This window comes from Monodon monoceros, unplaced genomic scaffold (genome assembly GCF_005190385.1).
Source record: "Monodon monoceros isolate NGI ecotype Baffin Bay Population unplaced genomic scaffold, NGI_Narwhal_1 Super_Scaffold_12, whole genome shotgun sequence".
Classification (NCBI taxonomy): domain Eukaryota; kingdom Metazoa; phylum Chordata; class Mammalia; order Artiodactyla; family Monodontidae; genus Monodon; species Monodon monoceros.
Genome location: NW_021703768.1, coordinates 76,231,692 through 76,252,156, shown reverse-complemented (window position 1 = coordinate 76,252,156; position 20,465 = coordinate 76,231,692). Strand labels below are relative to the sequence as shown.

Genomic DNA, 20,465 nt, shown 5'->3' with positions numbered 1-20,465 from the left:
TCCCTGATGAATTTAAATATGTACAGAGAGTCCTACTTAAAAGCAGTCTTCAGTATAGAATTGCATGATATTGATAAGGGAGTTACGGTTCATGTGGTCTACAGTTCACTAAGCCAGCCCCTCCTTTTTCTACACTCTCACACACACGGTCCCCCATTCTTTGAAAATATATTCATATTGCTAGAAGATACTATTATAACTTTCTTCCTGAAACAACTAAAAGTTGTTACTTTTAGTACGTGGTAGTGATAAAGAGCACAGGCTCTGGAATCAGATGGACAAATACAAATCCCTTGTAAGTGGGCCATCTTGTGCTAGTTACAGAATCTCTCAAAACCTCATTTTTAGTGATGATACTAAGCTGGTAGAGTTGTTTTGAAAAATTAAATAACGTTTGTAAAGTTCTTAACATCGAGCTTAGAACTAGTGAGCATTTGTTATTTATAAACCATTAAAATATGTTGCACTCACTGGTTAGTAGTGTGATAACAAATACTCTTCACTGGTTTATATTAATCTGTAAGACTTTATATTGATCCAAATTAATATAAGTAGTCACGTAAGTAATGTAAGAAATGTAAGTAATCATGATTTTCCTGTTCTTGTCATACGACTCCTAGAAATTTACTTGTGAGCATCCTGTGTGTAGGAATAACAATAGCAGTCAGGAAAATGCTTAGTAACGTTGACAGTGACCTTAATCTTTACATTTGCATTTGATACCAATTTACAGGCTTTAATTCAAAGACTAAAAGATTAAGGCCACGTCATTATCCATAGCAGTGGGTGTAAAACGGAGAGAAAAAAGCAGAGTAAAAATAGTGGATCTGATTATAAAGTTAAATTCATGATACTGCTGAATTAGGACCCCCTCTATCAATAAGATCAGTTTAAAGTAATGTCTGTAATATACCTGAGGCTACAGGAATCCATAAGAAAAATTTTTCCTTAAAAGTTGATTTTCGTCTAAGTTTCTTATAAACAGCACTAACACATCTGGTTATCTCCTTTAGTAGGAAATTGTCTAGCTAATATTTGGCTGATTAGCTATCTGTTGTAACATGCATCCAAAATAAAGAATTATTGATTTTTAAAAACGTTTTATAGCCCTCAAATATTCTGAATACATATTATGTAATTTGTAATTAGCACAGTGCTACCTATGTCTTTCTCAATTTCTCAAATAATATCAATGTACAAAAATCCAGATTTAAAGTTATTTCATTTATTTGACAAAGAGTTAAATTTGACTTCTTAACTCACTTTAGGTAATCTCTTATGGATTTGGGTGCTATAGGAATGTTTCCTCTCGAGTTTGATTTCAAGTTGATTATCTGATATACACATGAACTTCCATCTCTACGCATTTCTCACAGATTGATGATCATTTAGTTCATAGATCTATACCATGAAGAAAATGTATTTTAAACCATGACGTCTGTATACAGGTGGAGGGTTGCGTTTGCTCTACCATAATTTTTTTTTTCAAGTATGAGAATGTAAGCACTTAAAATAGTTCTTCTATTAAAATAAATGAAATCTTAATTCCTCATGAAGATTATCTTGTAACTACACAATATCATTTAGCTAGATTTCTTTCACTTGCACCCAGATTTAATTTTGATTTTATGGAAACTGTGAATATAACTGCAGTGGAAAGGTGGCAGCTGTAAGCATTGCTTGTCTTGCATGCCGCCTGAAAACATTACTATTCATTAAAATAACCTTCACTTTGTAGTAACACTCAAGCTGTAAACAGTCAACTTAGATTCTGGAGAACACACAGGCCAAAAAGTAAAGAAACGTCTGTCTTTGCAAAGTAATTTGTCGAGTTGAAGATTATTGTTTTTCATCATGGTGACCCTGACTTGGCTGGCTGGGTGCATATACAGATTAAGATTAATGCAGTTATTCCTTGGCTAAGGTCTGCCTCTTTCAGGGCACATTCTCCCTAATGACATGATTGATAGGCAGTCCCAAATCCAGAGAGGAACTCATTAATCATAGCATTGACTGAATCCAATCATTTGCTTCACCTGCACAGTGATGGACAGGAAAGGATACAATTCAGGGGCTGACACTGAGACACTCTTTTGTCAGAGGGCCTCAACTTTTTCCATGTCAGCCTCTACAAAACCTGACAAGAAATTTCGCTTGCAGCCTGCATGCAGCTTCAAAAAGATATTTACAAACTTTTTTTTATTGCAAAAAGGTCTTTTTTGTTTGTTTAAAGATTTACTCTAGCTAATAAATATCTTAAAGAGTAGGATTTGCTTTATTTTTTAGCAAGGCTTATATGATCATAAAGTTCTTTTTTTGGTTTTTTTTTAGAGAAGGATGCTTTGAAGCTACATGTGGAAGCAATATAACAGTTAATGTCCAGCAGCTGGGTATCATTTGGTTCAGTCTTCAGGTCAGCGGCACTGACTCTTAGCAGAATGAATTTTATAATCATGGCAAAATCTCAGTAATGAACTGCAGTATATAGCTGATGACACCGCAGTACATTTCACTTAGTCTGGGAAACAGTGGAAACCCATGCGTTTCCTTAAGAATACATAGACTGCAAAGACTAACGTGATCCTAATAGCACTTGTAAAAAGAAAATTAGTATGGAATATATATGATGTAAGTTGAATATCGTGATTAATTTTACACTGGTACAGCTTGAGAATTTTTTAAAAATTATGTCATCCATTATTACTATGTAATAATGTTTAAAATCAATAATAAGCATATGAGTTCTTATAAAAGAAACCTTTCCCACATATAACTTGCACATTCCTGGTGTGGTTATAATAGACCCTTTTCTGGGAAGGATAAGCAGGGTAGTGACTTTTGCTAAGTTATCTGTCACCTAGAAGGAACAGGAGGGGGGCATGTGTTTTTAGAAGGCAACAAGTGTCAAAAGGCCAATTTAAAATACCCAGTGGTCAGCACTCCTGCAGGAAGCACCCAGCCTATATTTAGCATAATAGGCTCCCCCTTTTGACACTTTAATTAGTCTTTAATGTGTTCTGAGACAGGTGTAAAGAGGAATCTGCAAAAGACAGAATACCAAAGCTATTTCTGGCATCAAAGATACTCTTTATCCTCAAAGAGAAAATACAGATTATTTCTTACATGTTTTTAAAAAGAAATGTTTTGTTTTCATCCCATGATTATAGCAATTTCAACAATTGTGGTAATGGGGAAATGTTTTATAGATAGGAGTATAAATGCAATAAAGAAATGTTTTAAAAGAAACGATTCAATTTTTAAAAATGCTTTCAGGTGCTCAGTTCTAAGGTGCTGTTTATGTGAGCTGCAGCCTTTTGGGAAGGCTTACCTATTTGAGCAAAGTCTTTGTAGGTGCTTTGAATCCGAGACTTACATCGACTCTCCACACTCAATCTCTTTGATTATTTTCCATCTTTACAGCTCTTCACCACTGATACTTATATGCTTTCTTTGTATTTAGTGCATTTATGACAATAGAGAAAAGCACAGCCTTAGAAGAAGGAGATATTGCTCTTGAACTGACTGAGCAGAAAATAAACATGATGGTCCTGGATATCTGCCACAAACCAGGTGGCAGCGAGTACCTGAGGCAAATTTATCACATCATGCGGCTCAATGAGGTAGGGAAACGGCCTTTTTACCGAGCAATTAGGTGTGTACTGGCCTGAGGCAGCGTCTGCTGGCAGCTAAGGGTTAGTCAAGGAGGTGATAATACTTCTTAAAGTCAATACCAAACTCAATATTGCGTTATTAATAGAATCTATTCAGCCCCAGCTGTTCTGCATTTGTACAGCAGAAGCTTCACCGAAGCAATGTCGGTTTTATTTATACGGTTTAAACAATAACACGGTTCATGTACTCAGTTCGGAATTGTAGAGACTAGAGGTGTAGTATGGGAATTGTGTATTCGTGACCATTAAGCTGATGTTAAAATCTGGGATTTGTGAAATGAAGAATTTTCTGAAGAGAGATATAGCTCTTCTCCTGTAGACGTCATACTCATGTTGGTGAAGTTGAAGATTCCTTACATAATGAGAAACTTCAGAAGAATATCGAACCATATTTGGGAGCAACTAGATTAACCCAAGAAAATACATTAATGTAGGGACACTGATTAGAACCAATGTCATGCTTATTCACCTCTCTGCTGGGTTAAGCGTCTGACCTTGCATGTATCTGGCTATTTTAGCAAAAATGTAAAGAGTAGGTATCTCAGTTATTACTTGAAACAATACAAGTCTGCTAACTTAGGTTTTTAATTTGATCATACATATCTGGATTCGAATGTGACATCTAGTGTGAATTAGAATTATGTTTATATTTGCAAACACATGAATGTATTTTTTGGCATAATAAAAATTGTATAATATGAATAATGTTAAGACATAGTGTTTTATCTACATGAGGTAGGCCTTAAAAACTGTGTATTTCCAAGGAGTGAATTAACTCTACCACAGGATTTTACAATTCAGTTACATAAATGTTCTCCCCACTATTATCTATCTGAAAGTTACTTCAAGTAAATCTTGTTTTCTGGCCTGCAGAGAGGTAATCAACCAGTCAACTTCAATGATCACCTGAGAAGGATGGAGGCCTTTGTAGCTATGAGACAAGGTCCTGTTCTTAAGGGACTGGAGCTCAGTAGCAATTGTTACAAAGTAACACAACCTGTTCATGCTTGCTAATGATCTCTCACAGATTGTTTGAGGTTTCCATCTCAGGCAAGCAGGAAATCGTGGCCTTGGCAAACTGAAAGACCTCCATTACGGAGTCAGGGTCTTCATGGGCATGTCAACCTGGCCGCCCAGATTGGCCAAAGTAACTGTGGTGGTTACGGAGGGACAGATGTTGTAGTCAGAGTACCCTCAGAGCCTTAGTAAAGTTGATTTACAATAATTCTGAGCGCAACAATGGCTGGTATAGATTGCCAAACTGATAGAGGAGTCCTTTTCTTTCAAAGTTCCATAACACAAGAAAGATCAGTAAATCACCAGTAAGCAAAATCAACAAAAATTAAGTTGGATATTTACTGGCCGTCGGCCACCTGTTGTATTCAGGAAATCCAAAGGCTGTTTTCTCGTAGAACTCGTGGAAGCCTGAGGAAGCGCTTCTGAACAGGTGTGCTATGAGAGCTGATGTACGTAAGACTCTTTGCAGGAGTATCACCACATTTTGATTCAAAGTTACGATTTTTCTTTCTCTGCAACTGAATATACTTACTGTTATGGCAACATCTATCAGATGGGAAAGCAAGCTAAGTACTTGGTGGTTTATTGTGCTGTGTGAAACGCAGGCTGCAAGGTTAGAGGCATAATGTAAGGTGAGGATGGAATCAACGAAAGTAGCGAGGCCTCTGCCTTGACTACTTAGACAAAGCAGGCAGTAAACACAAATAACACAAGGGTGACTGAGTGACTAGCATAATACTTATGGCTGCTTTTATACTGTGAGGCATCGTTATGCTGTAGGTAAATTGCACCGTGACGTTTGTTCATTTGATGAGTGGCATCATGTCCTTAGCACTTTCAGGTGTGCTGCTAAATTGTGTTCGAAAACATAAATGCAGAGCATTTACACGTACAGGCCTGGGTGAGTGGAAGCATGGGTGTGCTATTGAGAGACAGGGAAGTTTTGAGAGAAGATGAGATTTTAAATGTTTGAGATAAAGGTAAGGTGTCTGAGCATAAAAGTCCAAATGGTGGTTGAAGATGCTGGCCAGAAGCACAGATACAAGAGGCTGTGACTAGATTTGGTGGCTTTCAACTAGGATGGTAGTTGAGTTCATGAGGCCAGTGTATCTCTTCAGTGGAGAGCAACAGATAAGCGATGGGTAGAGGAATAAGCTCTGATGTAACGGCACAGGGAATATGTTCAGGAAAGGATGTTCAAAGAAAAATGTATTTCTTCTAAAGAAAGACCACATTAGCAGTACGTCTGGTTAAAGTGATGCCACAGAAAATCTGAGGCTTTTGAGAAGGGGTAGTGACAATTGTCAATATAGCATAGAGGTCAGAGAAATCCACAAGGGAGAAAACACCATTGTGTTCACAGCTTGCAACAGAACAGAGCACTTTCTCTTTTCTGAATTGTGGAAACAAAAAAAGCCAAAACATAGCCACGTAAGGGGAAACAGTGAGAACGATTGTTATTAGCCAAAACAAAGCAGTTTTTCAATGAAAGGGGAATAATTTATTCCTTTTTAAATTTTTACTTTCAGAAATCATGATGGAGAAAAATTGTTTCTGTTCAAAAATCTAAATCTAATATACTTTTCTGATGGCTTTATTGTTATCTAATAATATTTAATAAGAGTCCATGTGTGTCCGTGTGTCAGATGCTACGGAATTAATCATTCTAAAAAAGATATGGTCCACAATGAGCAGGTTTAAGAAATGTCAAGCAGTGTTTTTTATTGCGAGATGGAGGGTTTTAGGATCTGAAATTTGCCTTCTACAGTGAGTACAGCAGGCATTCTCTATTCATGAAGTTACAGAGGCACAGGGAAAACACAGTGACCTGAGACCAGAGGTTTGGCTTCTTACTGACGCTCCCAAGCTCCCGTGTGTGACCTCAAGTTTGTCATCTGACCTTTCAGAGCCAACCACTGAATGTAGTGTGGGCTAGAGTTTCTCAAACTTTCATGTGCGTACTCATCTCCTGGGAAAGCTTGTGAACAGGCAGATTCTCATTTGGTTGGGCCTGAGATTCTGCTTTTCTAACACGCTCCTGGGTGAGGCTCATTTGGCTGACCCACACACCGGACTTTGAGTAGTAAGGGTTTTCAAGATGACTTCTGAATTCATTTTCAGCTCTAACTTTCTGACCCTAAGTCCTAACCCTAACCTTGAAGAAAACATTATATTGTGACACACTAAAAATCAGGAGGACATTTCTGTTATATTATTTATTAAATGACTTATTAAGTATTTGATAGTTTGAGGGAAACTTTTAGTCATTTAAATTTATCGTTTTCCAGAAGGAGTCTTATGAAATAGATTATGGTTATTCACCTTTTTATTTATGGATGGAAAATGAGGTATAACGCAGTAGATTGACTTTTTCTTTTCCTCCCCAGGTTGTTACTGGCATTTGGGGGTAGAATTAAAATTACATACTTTGAGCTTCTATTGAACCTTGATATTTTTCAGTCCACAGTGTGAAACTAGAGTTTAGGAGCTTGCATTATAATTAATTCTACATAGAGGGAGACTGCTTGCAGGGAACTATCAGAGTACTTAGTTCTCTGCTGAGCATGGAGTAGGTAGCCACTACACTTAATGAATGAATGAACAGTCATGTACTGTGAATAGTCATGCACCCGAGTTAAGTTTTGGTAACCAGACATGTTAACATGTGAAGAAATGACAAGACAATGCCTATTAAAAAGATTCTGATATATCAAGCATACATTCATTATGTGAGAATTTGTTAAATGGCTTTCTAATCTATCCTATATATTAAGTGAACCTGTTTTTGATGGGTTTATTGTAATCCTGATTGGTATGTACTCTGCTATGTTTCTTCTGAAAATGTATTCTGTCCTGAGACTAATAATACTGTGTAATGTAGCAAATGTGCTGAAAGGGTAGGTTTGGATATTGACCAGTTTATTCTTAAAGAGAATATATGCTTCCTACCATCACGACTTGTAATTTTTTTCCCTTGAAGGAGTATTTAAAAGAACAGCTGTTTTCTATGAATGGTTCAGAGGAAAAGCCATTACGCATTCAACCTTTAAAGATGACCTTGAGGAGTGTGGAAGATCAGCCCTCTGCCTTTAACCCTTTCCATGTGTACAAGGTGTTTAGCGAAAACGTGCTTGATCAGGTATGTGGAAATTAAATAGTAAATTTAATTAAAATTTGTGGAGTTTTTTTTACACAAGTTAGAAAAAAAGTGCTTTGTGTTTGAATATTTACTCATAGGCTTCTTTGGCTAGGAAGCAAAAGGCCTTGTTCTTGTTTGCTCAAATTGACTTGGGAAAAGTTATTTTACCTTCTTTCTATTTGTCAAACGGATTCATATGTTTGGTCTGTAAACTTTGACTTTTGCCCCGGTCGGTTCACTGTGGGCAGAGGGAGCATCTGTTCGGCTGTGTCTCCGGCAGCCTCGAGAAACCCCGTGTTTCTTAGAGTCTTCCCCTCCCTGGCTTCCCCCATCTCCCAATACACACACTCACAAAACACCTTGCAATCTTTATGAATTTATCTAATTTATCAGGTAAACTATAAAATAGTTTAAAATTGATTGTAAATAGAGCTTTGAGCTCCTGTTTTAAGTGGCATGAGGTAAATTTGCTGTTTTATAACCCTAAACACATTCCTGAATTTAAAATGAATTTGTTAATGATCTTAAAGTCAGGATGTTTGGAATAAAGTCAATGTGATAAACACCACACATTTTTTAATGTCAGATAATGCCATTGTTTCAGCTGCATGTTTCATGGTCACATTAAAAAGATCATCTTTATTCCAGAGGACTTGAAACCTAAAGTTGCTTTTGCTTTGTCCTTTTTTTTGGTCCCTTTTCCCAGTAGCCTCCTGACAGACTATTTGAACTAACAGGGCAGAAGAGAAGGATTGCTTGACCTAGAGCTCTGATGAAAATAAGAATTAAAGCAATGGCCTAATTCGGGGTGCAGATAATATTTTTACCATGCCTGTTACAACCCTAGTCTACATTCATCAATACTGTAGTAGAATAAGACCTTCAAATGCTGACAACCCGGGGCAGAATTCTCCTGCTCTATGACAGGATTGTAGTGCTCCATTAATCAGCAGGTGACAGGGCATAGTTCTTGTTGGATGTTAAACACTGGCCTAGATGCTTATTATCAAAACTGTTTAGTGTTAAGGGGTATAAGCATCTATAATACTTTAAAACCAAATATGTTGTATAAGTTTGAGTTTATTGGCTGCTTTCCTGTGTTGTACATTAGATTCCTCCAGCCATAAATAATCATTGTAGCTGTTAAATTATCCTCACTTCATTTAAATAAATGGTATGTTGTATTCAGTTCTGAATTATGAGATTATCTTTCACAGTAATTTTTCTCCTTACTCTGTCGTGAAATTATCTATTAAATGAAAAAAAAAGAATTACGTATGTTATTTACATTTACAGGTCCTTATAATTTCCCCTTTAAAGCAGATTCTTAACCAAAAACATTAATATCCTACTCTAATTAAGCTGTGTCTTGTCATTTGAGCCATAGTACTTCCATCTTTGTTTTTTAAATCAAACTTCTGGGTGCTAAAAAAAAACCCCGAAAACTATAAATTGATACATGAAAAAGCTGCCAATTATTTTGCTTTGCTCTACAGAGTCACCCTTTCAGAGAAACTTGTTGGGCAAATTTCATTAGCTCTTGGAAGAATAACGACTCAAGAAATTGATTTATATTTTTATAAATAATGACTACATCCCCAAATGGATTTATAAATTAATTGCTGTCTTATTGGAATAAAAACCTTATTCTGTGGACATGATTGATGTTATCTGTCTAAGTCCTTGTTCTGGACCCCCCTCCTTCTTAGTTAGTCTATCACAGCTGGAGCTTTAATTTACTGATCATATTAACTCTGATTAATAACTAACAATAGCGTCTTCTCATTTATCAACAGTCAGCTATCACAAAATGGAACTGGAATTGGTCAAACTTGCTGCCAAATTATCTGGGACTGGATAAGACGACCTTCAGTGTACTGCTCAAAAACAGGTAATAAGATTGGGGATTTGGGGCATGTGGCAGGGGAAGAGGATATATATCTTTTATATATAGGTGGTATGTGAGTGTGTGCGTGTATATATATGTGTATATATATATATATATATATATTTGAAATTATATGAAGTATAGTTTCTGAATGCTGTTTTTCTATAGTAAGCATTTGCAGAAGGCAGGAAAACTTTATCTGAGATGAAATTGGTTGATTTTAGTCTAAATTTTAAATATTTTTGATTTTGTGTTGTAAACACCAAAAGTTATTGATTTGCATGTCATTATAATACTATGCCTTTGTTTACAACAACTTAATGAATGCGTACAAAATGCCAAGACAAATCAACTAATCAGGGGAAACATGTAAGTAAAACTGTCATGATTGAATTTTTTTGCTTTTCAGCCAGTTATTTTGGCACCGTCTTGCTGTAGTCTCAGTTGCATACTACTTTACACACATATGGACACACGCGTGCACTTACACCCCAGGACAACCCAATAAAATGATAATGTGATTTCAGGCTAGGAGTCGATACATGTAATTTATTTTGCACAAAAGCATAAATGTTTTCTTTATATTTTGGATCAATGAATATGGCTTTTTCCCATACCTTTAAAGTTTTCAGTGAAAACAGTAAGGTGTAAATTTTAAATGTGCATTTCTCTATCAAGTATCACATTTTTACATAAAATATATATGTGCAGTTGCTTTTATTCTTCAGGTATTATCTGTTTGTTTACGCTCACTTATCTTTTTTATGATCTTTGTATGTTTTCTTATCTTTCTTAAAAATATATAAAGTATCATTTTTCATAAATGACGATAAGGGTAGTGACATACTAGAATTGTCAAATCATCCTTGAGATATCTGGGTGCATATAAGAAAATATCTTGAGAGAGAGATTTCAGTATTTCCCAGGTGGAGATTTTTAAAAAAGGGCAGCTTTATTGCCAAGAAAAGTGGTAGCTTAGATGTGTCGTCATAGTGGTATTCCTAATATTTCACCCCTGAATGAAGCTCACCCACCCATCATGGACAAAGTTGAACAATCCAGAAACTTCCCCATCGAGGACAGAGCCTTCTCTCAGCAAGCTTACCACGTGGCAGGTAGTAGTTCAGAGTGCACCCTATTAATGCACAAGTCCCCCACAGGTGTTCCCAGCCTGTGCCAAAGTTGCCTGGAGAGATGAGAGGTAGGGGTGGTGGAGGAAAGGCCAGGTCTTCTGTTGAATCTATGGCTACATAATGTTTACCCAGTATTAAATGTCTATCTGGAAACAAACTAGGGAAGATAGAAGAAAAAGTCAGCCTTTGACAGATGAACACAGAGTAGGTATTCTCTAAAGGTGGTGTTTGATCAACAGTCATGTTGGAATAAGCTATTTGGAAAGTTTTGAGTTTATGTAGATTAACTGTATTATAATTTACTAAGTCTTTTCAGCTGTGAATTGCTGCTTCCAGTCCACTAAATGGTAAGCTAGGGGCAACCTGTCCTTCAAAACTTACCGCATTTGCTCTGTATAATATTCACTTTTAAGTGAATTTGTGTTTTACCCCGAATTGCATATTGTTGTTTTTGTTTAACAACTTTAGTTATACCTCAATTAGGTTGATAGCTATTAAAGTCTATTTCGCTGACATATTATGTGCAGGAATGAGTAGGGAAAAAGAACTCCTAAAATTTTAGCCAGAAGTAACAGGTCAAAACAGTTCTCTTGGAAAAGGGTCATGAATTTTTGTTTTTATTATTAATTTATTTTTTGGCTGTGTTGGTTTTTTGTTGCTGCGTGCAAGCTTTCTCCAGTTGTGGCGTGCGGGGGCTACTCTTCTTTGCGGTGCGGGCTTCTCGTTGCGGTGGCCTCTCTTGTTGCCGAGCACAGCCTCTAGGCACGTGGGCTTCAGTAGTTGTGGCGCCCAGGCTCAGTAGCTGTGGCTTAAAGGTCCTAGAGCGCAGGCTCAGTAGTTGTGTGCGCGGGCTTAGTTGCTCCGTGGCATGTGGGATCTTCCCGGACAAGGGCTCAAACCCGTGTCCCCTGCCTTGGCAGGTGGATTCTTAACCACTGTGCCGCCAGGGAAGTCCCAGGGTCATGAATTTTTAACAAAAACAGCTAGAATCTCTTAGATTCTTAAAGAATGGTGTGAAAAGCATTCTATTCTAAACTACCACATACCACAAGCTACAATGAATATAATTGAGCTGCCTTAGAAGGATGAAAGACCCCTGAGAGTTTTTCATCTCTTTTAGCACTTTCCCATTTATTTTAAGAGTGTTATTTATGAGACTTGATTAACATTGAACTGATAAGGAAAAGTTTTTCTGTTATTTTCTCTGAGAGACTCTCTGCATTGAATTTTTTTTTTTTTTATTTTTTTTCTGGGCTTTCTCTAGTTGTGGTGAGCAGGGGCTACTCGGCATTGTGGTGAGCAGGGGCTACTCGTCATTGCGGTGCTCAGCCTTCTCATTGTGGTGGCTTCTCTTGTTGCGGAGCACGTGCTCTACACGTGCGGGCTCAGTAGTTGTGGTTCTCGGGCTCTAGAGCGCAGCATTGAATTTTTGACAACATGGTTATTTGAAATTACATATTTGAAAATGAGACCACAGAACACTGAGCTTTTAAAAATGGGAGTTATATATGCTGTCCTACATCCAAAAAGTGATACTTCTTACGTACAACCATGATCTTTGGGGTTAGGCAGAGCCAAAGAGGAAAACCTAGAGCAGCTCAGCTGAATATGCTCAGTTCTTTTTTCCAAAAGTCACCAATTAAACAAGTTACTTATTCCCTTTTTTCCTCTCTTTAATTGGTAATAAAGTCATACTAATCTATCTCTACACTATGGTTGAGTTCATATATAGCACTGAAAATGTTGTCTGGGAACAAACATTTGTTACAAACAAATGTCACAACAAAAGTGAACTCAAATATACAAATATGAAAAAAGTTGAGGAGAAAGGAATCCTTTCTATTCACCTCCTAAATTCCGTTGTGCCTGGCCTTCAAATCCAGTATCATAAGCAGACCATCTGTGGACTTACTCTCTCAAGACTCTAATACCCTGAGTGGACAAGATTTCCCTCACCTCCAGAACAGGATGGAAATGGGAAAGCAGTATTCCTGGGTTCTCAGGCCAGTCCTGTTGTGAGCTTACCTTAGGAAAGTTATCTAAACTATTCAACTTTGGAGTTTCTCATCTTTAAAATTAAGTGATGATAATTATATATCTACTTCACAGAGATTGTTGACACAATCAAGAGAGTGCTTAAAGGGTATGAAGTTGTTTTGGAAGTTTAAAACACTGTACATACTTAGAAAAGTAGTAGCATGGCAGAAAGCAGTGTTAGTGTCTGGCCAAGTCATTTGGGATTAGTAGGGAGTTGGAGGTGGGAGGTGGGGCAGTCAGGTTATACCTGAGGTCAAATATATGGAGGTTATGTACACTCCAGGCCTAAACCAATCATGAGGGTCAGAACAAGTGTCAGGTCAGAGACCAGGCAGCAGGCCCATAAGTCTGTAAGACAAGCAGTGAAAAAATGAGCAAGGAAGAGGGTCTAAAGACCAGGTGAGCCACGTAGGAGGTAAAGACTCAAGGGATGAGCACTTGAGGGATGGTTCACGTACATGAAAGAGGAGATATGGTGGTGCCAATAATATGTGTATCTGAGACAACACTAACCTTTGTTCCACAAGCTGATTCTGTGCTGACTGCAAAGTCAGAACGAATCTTGAAGTGGCAGCCTGAGTCCTTGGCCGGGATGGGCCCTCTGCTTACTATCAGGCCTCATCTCAAAACACGTCCCTCCAATTCAGATGATGTTCTAAGTTCATTGCCTTTCCTGTTCTTTGGATTCTCCAAACTCTTCCCCATTTTAGGGTCTTGGTACTTGTAGTTCCCTCAGCTCTTTCCATGGCTGGTGCCATCTTGTCTATCTGGGGCATAAGTCACCTGCTCAGAGAGGTCTTTCCTTATCACCCATCTAAAGTGATCCTCCAAGTCTATTTCACTGTGCTCTCTCAATTGAGCTATCACTACCTGAAATCATAGTTTCTGTTTATTGTCGTTTAACCCTGCTTCCCCCCACCGCTCCACCGCCAGGGTGGAAAGTACAATCCATGAGAAGAGTGCCTTGGCTGTCTTATTCCAACCGTGTCTTCAGTACCTAGACTAGCCCTTGGGCACATAGCTGGCTCTGAGTAATATTTGTTGGATTAATTAACAAACAAATGAGGAATAAGAATGCAGAGAAAAAGTCAGCCTTTGACAGATGAACACAGAGTAGGTATTCTCTAAAGGTGGTGTTTGATCAACAGTCATGTTGGAATAAGAAATGTATCCTGGGAAATCTCAAGTAAAAATTTATCTATATGCATATTCATTCATTTGGATGAAAATCGGGTTAATTAAGCTTTGTATGTTTAAAATGCCTGTTTTTGTTATTATGTGAAGTTCAGCTCAGATTAAAAGCACAGAACACGGGTCTTTATTTTTAATTTATTGATTTAGTTCAAGCCATAACCTCTCCAGCAACAAAGTCTGTTCTCTACTCCATGATTCAGAAGCCTTTTGACTTTTGGGTGGTAGGGTTTGTATTTGTTAAATGATACTATCATTGAAAATTTTAAGATGGAGTTAGATGACAAAAACATCCAACCAAGCCTTTATAAATTTGTGATTTTCAAGGCATTTGAAGAAATAGATAGTAGCTGAGACCTCAGAAAAGAGATCCTGAGTATATATTAATGATATATGTTTTTCAACTTAGAAAGTTTGCCATTGTGGAAAATAAAGACTCCTTAGAGGTTTAGAAAATCAACATATGTATCAGTGCTACACCTTTACCTTTAATGCCATATAAGAGTAAGTACAGTGATTGTACATTGATCTTTTGAAATAATAAAGGTACTTTTCACAGTTTCTTACGATTACTTTCCTGCTTTCTTTCTCACCCACTTTAAAATAAATCCAGACTATCGAATGAGATGGTGATTGCATTTGCAGGAAAGCTCACCAGAAGGAACACTCTGTATTCCTTCATTCACGGCGAATCTCCAGACTGCCATTTTGGTATTGTTTTCCTTGTCACTGGAACAAATTTATGTTGCTTCTTTTCTCTTTACCTTATTTATTCCAGACTAATTCCCAAGAATGGTGGCATTGAAAATAATCTGTGAATACAGTGGAATGCTATGCTATTTTAACCATCTAAATATACTGCATATGAGTTTGGCTTCGCGTTGAGCAAACACAATTAAATACGATGGCAGGAACAGCAGAAGGGGTGGTGGTGGCAGATTTCTGGCTATCATTTTGGGGCCTTTCCCAGTGGACGATAACCATACATCTGAGAGGAGACGGGAGTTTAGAAAACATATTTTAAAAGAGCCGTTGATCTGTGGAGTTGATTGTTTGCTTTTAATAATAATAATTATTAAAGTGCCTTTAAGCTGTATCCTGTGTGTGCCCTGTGGTGTGTAGAGAGTAGGAAATATTGTCTCTGGCCTTGAACTGAACACACGACACTCTCCAATGATCGTTCTCAGGCAGTGCTGCCATTAACACAATGTTTATAGTTGCTCACAGCAGTAAATTCCTGATGTAGCAACAGGCTGCCTGGTTATGGAGAGATGGGTTTAAGAAAAAGGGGAAGCTGATTTTATGAATACACACCTCTGAGCCATTACATACATCGCATACGCCATGGCATTCAAATGTTGTTTTTTTCATGCTCTAGCTCCCTGGAAAACCCTTTCCTTCCCACCTCCACCAAAAGACCTCAGACTGAGTGATTCTACCCACGAACACCATCTTCTCTAATAGAAGCAGGCTTCCCTTCCACTTTTAATTCCTAAAGCAGCGTGTTTTTTGGACAGAGATTGTCTACAATGTATCTAGGAGACATAAATTTAACTTCTGATCCTCAGGATTTTCAGGGGTTAGGGCTTTGGTACATGAACCAAACAAATCCATAAATGTGTATTGTTTTCTGAGTGGTAACTTGTATATGTCGTCTTTTACGGTGTATGAAGTACTTTCACACAAATCTTCCCCTTTGACGCTCACTACAACTATGTAATAAGGCACAGGTACTTGTGAGGGTGCAAATGACATACCCAGGGTCACAGATATTAAGTGGCGTCTGGAAGGCAAAATGAAGGCTTCTGATTCTGTTTCTGGTGCTTTATCTACTACACCGTATTCCTGGTCAGTTTTTTTCCAGCTTTATTGAGATATAATTGACATATAGCAGTGTGTAAGTTTAAGGTGTACAGCGCGTTGATTTGGTACACTTATATATTGCAGAATGATTACCATCACAGTGCTAAGTAACACCGCTATCACCTCACATAATTACCATTTCTTTTTCGTGGCGAGAACATGTAAGATCTACTCAGCAACTTTCAAGTATATAATAGAGTATTATTAACTATAATCACCATGATGTACACTAGATCCCCAGAATTTATTAGTCTTATAACTTCGGGTTTGTACCCTTAGGTCAAAATTTGTTTTTTATTACCTCAGTATTCACTGTACAAGTACTGGTGATAATGAAAACAGAAAGCACTTGCCACGTGGCTGGCATAATTTAAGTAAATTACATACACATTTAATTATAAATCCTTATGATAACCTTATGAAGTAGGTACTCTGTTACCCTTATTTTCCTGATAAGGAATCTAAGGCACCGAGACGCAGAGCTCTCAGATTCTAGCTTATGTCCACATTCTTAACCACTTCTGTTAATTCTCTAGAGTTGTGCTTACTTTACTCATTCAAAAAATATTTTCGAGCATCTGCTTTGTGAAATGCATTTATTTATAATAAAGTAACAGTTTACTAGAGAATGTTAATATATGTCAAAGGGTCCTTGAGAGCTATTCCACACAATTTTTAATTCATTGTGAATTTCCACTTTGGTTATCACAATGCTTATCCCCCCTCTTCCACTCCTTATATCCCTCTCAGCAACTGGCTTGCCATCACCTATTTACCAGGAAAATTAAGGCTGTCTAACATGAATCTCCCAGCTTTTCTTCCTAAACTTCAGTTTTATTTATGTCATCTCCAGTCCTTTGCTTCTTGTCTCTAGCCTTGGAGGAAGAGAGCCCTCTTCTAGTTAAAACTTGAGAAGTAAGTTGACTGTATTTAGGTTGTAGAGGGTCTGAGGGCTGAGAAATTTGGACTTTAGCTGCTGGACTTGAGGGCATCATCAAAGCTTTTAAGCAGAGGAGTGATAGGAACAGAAAGCTACTTTAGGACATTAATAATAGCTGGGGTGGAGGGACAGGATAATTAAAAGGAGGGAAGACCAGATTAGAGACTATGGAGACTATGGCTAGAGACTTAGGAGGAGATTATATATCACAGGTATAAAAGATATTCCCAAGGAAGCTTGGGGGCCCAGCTAAATCTCTTCCTCATTTGCGTAAAAGTCAGCTCTGATACTTTGTCTTTGAAGCCAGTGTGGCCTAGGTGTTTATAGAAAGGTGCCATGCTTATCATTTCTTCACATTGTGTGTGTCAGTTCACATCCTCCAAGCAGGTGCCAAAGTGGGATTAGAGGTACATGAGATTTGGCAGGAGAAATGCACATGGAGGGTAAAGAGGAGGAAACAGGAATAGGCAGGCAAACCTTCAGACCCAGTTGCTGATCTGATACCTGTGAAAGGAGGTGGGGCAGAGGATTGGGTTGGAAGAGGCTCAGATAACAGAGTAGTTCTAAGAAGGTGTTGACAAGGCCAATGGGGACTCCTTGAGCTAAAGTCCCACACTGGAAGAGTCTTATGTCCTGCAGGAACGGGCTGGTACTCTACCTCCACTGTGCTCAGACACTGACTGAGATCTGCTTGGGAGAAGCATGGCCTAAGCACAAATGCAATGGTAGATGCAGAGGAATGACAGCTAGGGCCCTCACTTCCCATGCTAACTGCAGCAGGAGATGTGAGCGGTGCATTTCCGTGGCTCCCACAGTGGGGATGCCAAGAGTGATTCTCTTACATATGGAGAGATTGTATGTGTATGTATTATGTAAGTTAAGTTAACAAGGATGGGATTTAAATAAAGGTGTCTGTTACTTTAGTGAGGTAGAAAACAGACAACCTAAATAAATATATTAAATGCTATTGACAGAAATGCAGAATTAGCAACACTTTGATGAAAGGAAGGTATAATAATTTTCTCAAAAGCAGCCATGGGAAAATTCTTTACTCGTCAAGTTGAACCAAAATTCACTTTGTACTGAATTTTCTCCTACGCAATTATGCATTCACATACTGGCACTTTGGGGTTCTTGCAACAGACCAAAAGCTATTAAAAACTTGCTTGAATGGAGTAAATTATTTTTTCAATAACTATTCTTTAAGTCTCTCCCCTGTCAAATTCTGTTCAGACCCCAAAGCCTCTATGATGTTTTTCTACAAGAAGTTTTAGCATAGTTTCCACCAGGAGTAGCTGTTATAGGCCCATTGATTCAGTTTGGCTGTAGATGACAAGAACCTTGACTGCTTTCAGGGTTATTGGTCATCACTGAATGTCTCAGTTTATTTTTGTTGCTATGTCAACATAAAGAGAGGAAATTATCCCTTTGAAGATATTTTTATTATGACATAATTAGAGAAATTTAAATATCTATTAGTTATTGATATAATTAAATATTATAATAAGTATGAACAACTAATAAAATTTTTCACTTTATATAATATTTTCTATATTAACATTTACAACAGTATTTATTACAGTACATTTGTAATGTGTTATATATGACATTAGTTAGGATACCAATAGTGCTTTTTTATACTACTGTAAATGAAACTTTCACCTTTAAGTACCTTGGGGGTGTAGCTCTAAATTTGATTTTTTTTCCATAATATGAGATCTGGTGAAAAAAATTTAAATCAAGATATTTAGCATCCACAATATTTGTATTAATATAAGTTTGAAATTTATTTTGTAATAAACTATAAGCAATACATACACGTGTATGATTTCAAATGGTACAGGAACGTAAGACATGAAATATAAAAGTTCCCCTCCCCAGCTCCTCAATCACACAAGTTCCACTGCACTTGCAGCCATTTGAACCATTTCTGGTTTTATTTCTTTTGGTTGATAAATCTAAGGGATAGGCTATACCACTATTTTTTTTACTCTATCAACTTAAAATTAGTATTTACGGGCACCTGGCAAAAAAAGATTTAACTCACACTACCTCCTCCTCTTCCCTTCAAGCTCTGCTAATTGAATTTTCATTTTAGTTCTTGTATTGCTCACCTTTATGTGATATAATATAACCTGTATTTTAAAATCAGTTTGTATTTTTATTTTAAAAATATTGTATAAAGTAAAATTCACTCTTCTTGCTAGATAGTTCAGAGTTGTGACAAATGCATAAAGTTGTTTAACAATCAACACAATCAAAATACAGAGAATTCCATTTCTCAAAAAATTCCCTTGTGCTGACCCTTTGTAGTCAGTTCTTCCCCCATCCCAATCCCTGCTAACTACTGATCTGTTCTCTGTCCCTGTAGCTTTTTTCTTTCAAGAGTGTCATTGCAAGAGAATTATATGGTATGTCACCTTTTCAATCTGGCTTCTTTTACTTGGCATCATGCGTTTGAGATTCTTCCACTTGCTTGTTCTTCTTCTAGAATAGCAGTCCATTGTGTGAAGGTACCACTGTCTGTTCATCCACTTACCTGTTAAAGAACCTTTGGGTTGTTTCCAGTATTTGGTGATTGTGAATAAAGCCTCTATAACCATTTGTGTACAGGTTTTGCATGAATATAGGTTTTTATTTCACTTGGACAATACCTAGGAGTGGGAATGCTGGGTTGTATGGTACATTTATGTTTGACTTTATAAAGAAACTACATCTTCCTGTATTTTATGTTGCCTGTGAGAAATCTGATGGTAGACGGTTCTTCTCCTTATCATATCCCTGGATGGTGCCTTATTTGTTTGTTTGTTTTAAGTAACTCCTCCCATCAACCGCCCCTGGTCATTCTGAAATGAGATTGTGTCAATGTGTGAGTCTGGTTTTTCGTGGCACTGAGTAGGCCCCTTTGATATTGTGATTTCCTTCAGATTCAAAGATTTTTTTTCCTATTTCTGATTATTCTCTTGGCCCCCATCCCCAGTTACATCTATATCCCTTTCTTGAATTCCTGTAAAGACAGACGTTCTGATTTATTCTTTCCTCAGATACTACTAGAGGCTTCTTAGCCTTCATCCGTCCTCTCATTCACCAACTCTCTATATCCTTCCCACCTCTTTTTCTGCAGCTAACTCATTCATTTCTATGGCTTTAAGGGATTATCCCAGGTATCCAGATCAAATGCATTCAGGGGCTGGGCAAATAATACAAAAATGTAAAGGCGAGGTATAATACAGTACAGGGAGGTGAATGTATACCTAGATAAAAACATCCAAATTTTATTTTTTTTAATGCTATGTTAGCTAAATAACACACGTCCTCAGAATGGATTAGGTCCACCAATATGAACCTCTAAATCTATGCCACTGAGTCATCTGGAGCTCCAGTTCTAATTGTTCAATAAGATTCCAGATCACATACACACTTGGATTTTTCACTGTAATGATATTTTAATGTAGTAACTCTCATCTCATAAAGTAGTCCTAACATGATAATTATCTTCATTAAAAAATGCCTCTTTAGAGTTGGGTGATTTCTATTCATAGCACTAACGTTTTTCTGGCCTCAGCCTAGAAACCTTCAATTACTT

At 37.4% G+C, this 20,465-nt stretch overlaps 1 protein-coding gene across 1 annotated transcript in view; it reads left to right on the top strand.

Annotated features, from left to right (window-relative positions):
* The window catches only part of KIAA0825 (KIAA0825 ortholog), a 411,447-nt gene that overhangs the window by 204,665 nt on the left and 186,317 nt on the right, over window positions 1-20,465 (top strand). Inside the window, exons 18-20 of the mRNA XM_029217064.1 lie at window positions 3,461-3,620; window positions 7,669-7,827; window positions 9,624-9,718. Coding sequence (XP_029072897.1) covers window positions 3,461-3,620; window positions 7,669-7,827; window positions 9,624-9,718 — 414 coding nt within the window. The remainder of the gene's footprint in view (window positions 1-3,460; window positions 3,621-7,668; window positions 7,828-9,623; window positions 9,719-20,465) is intronic.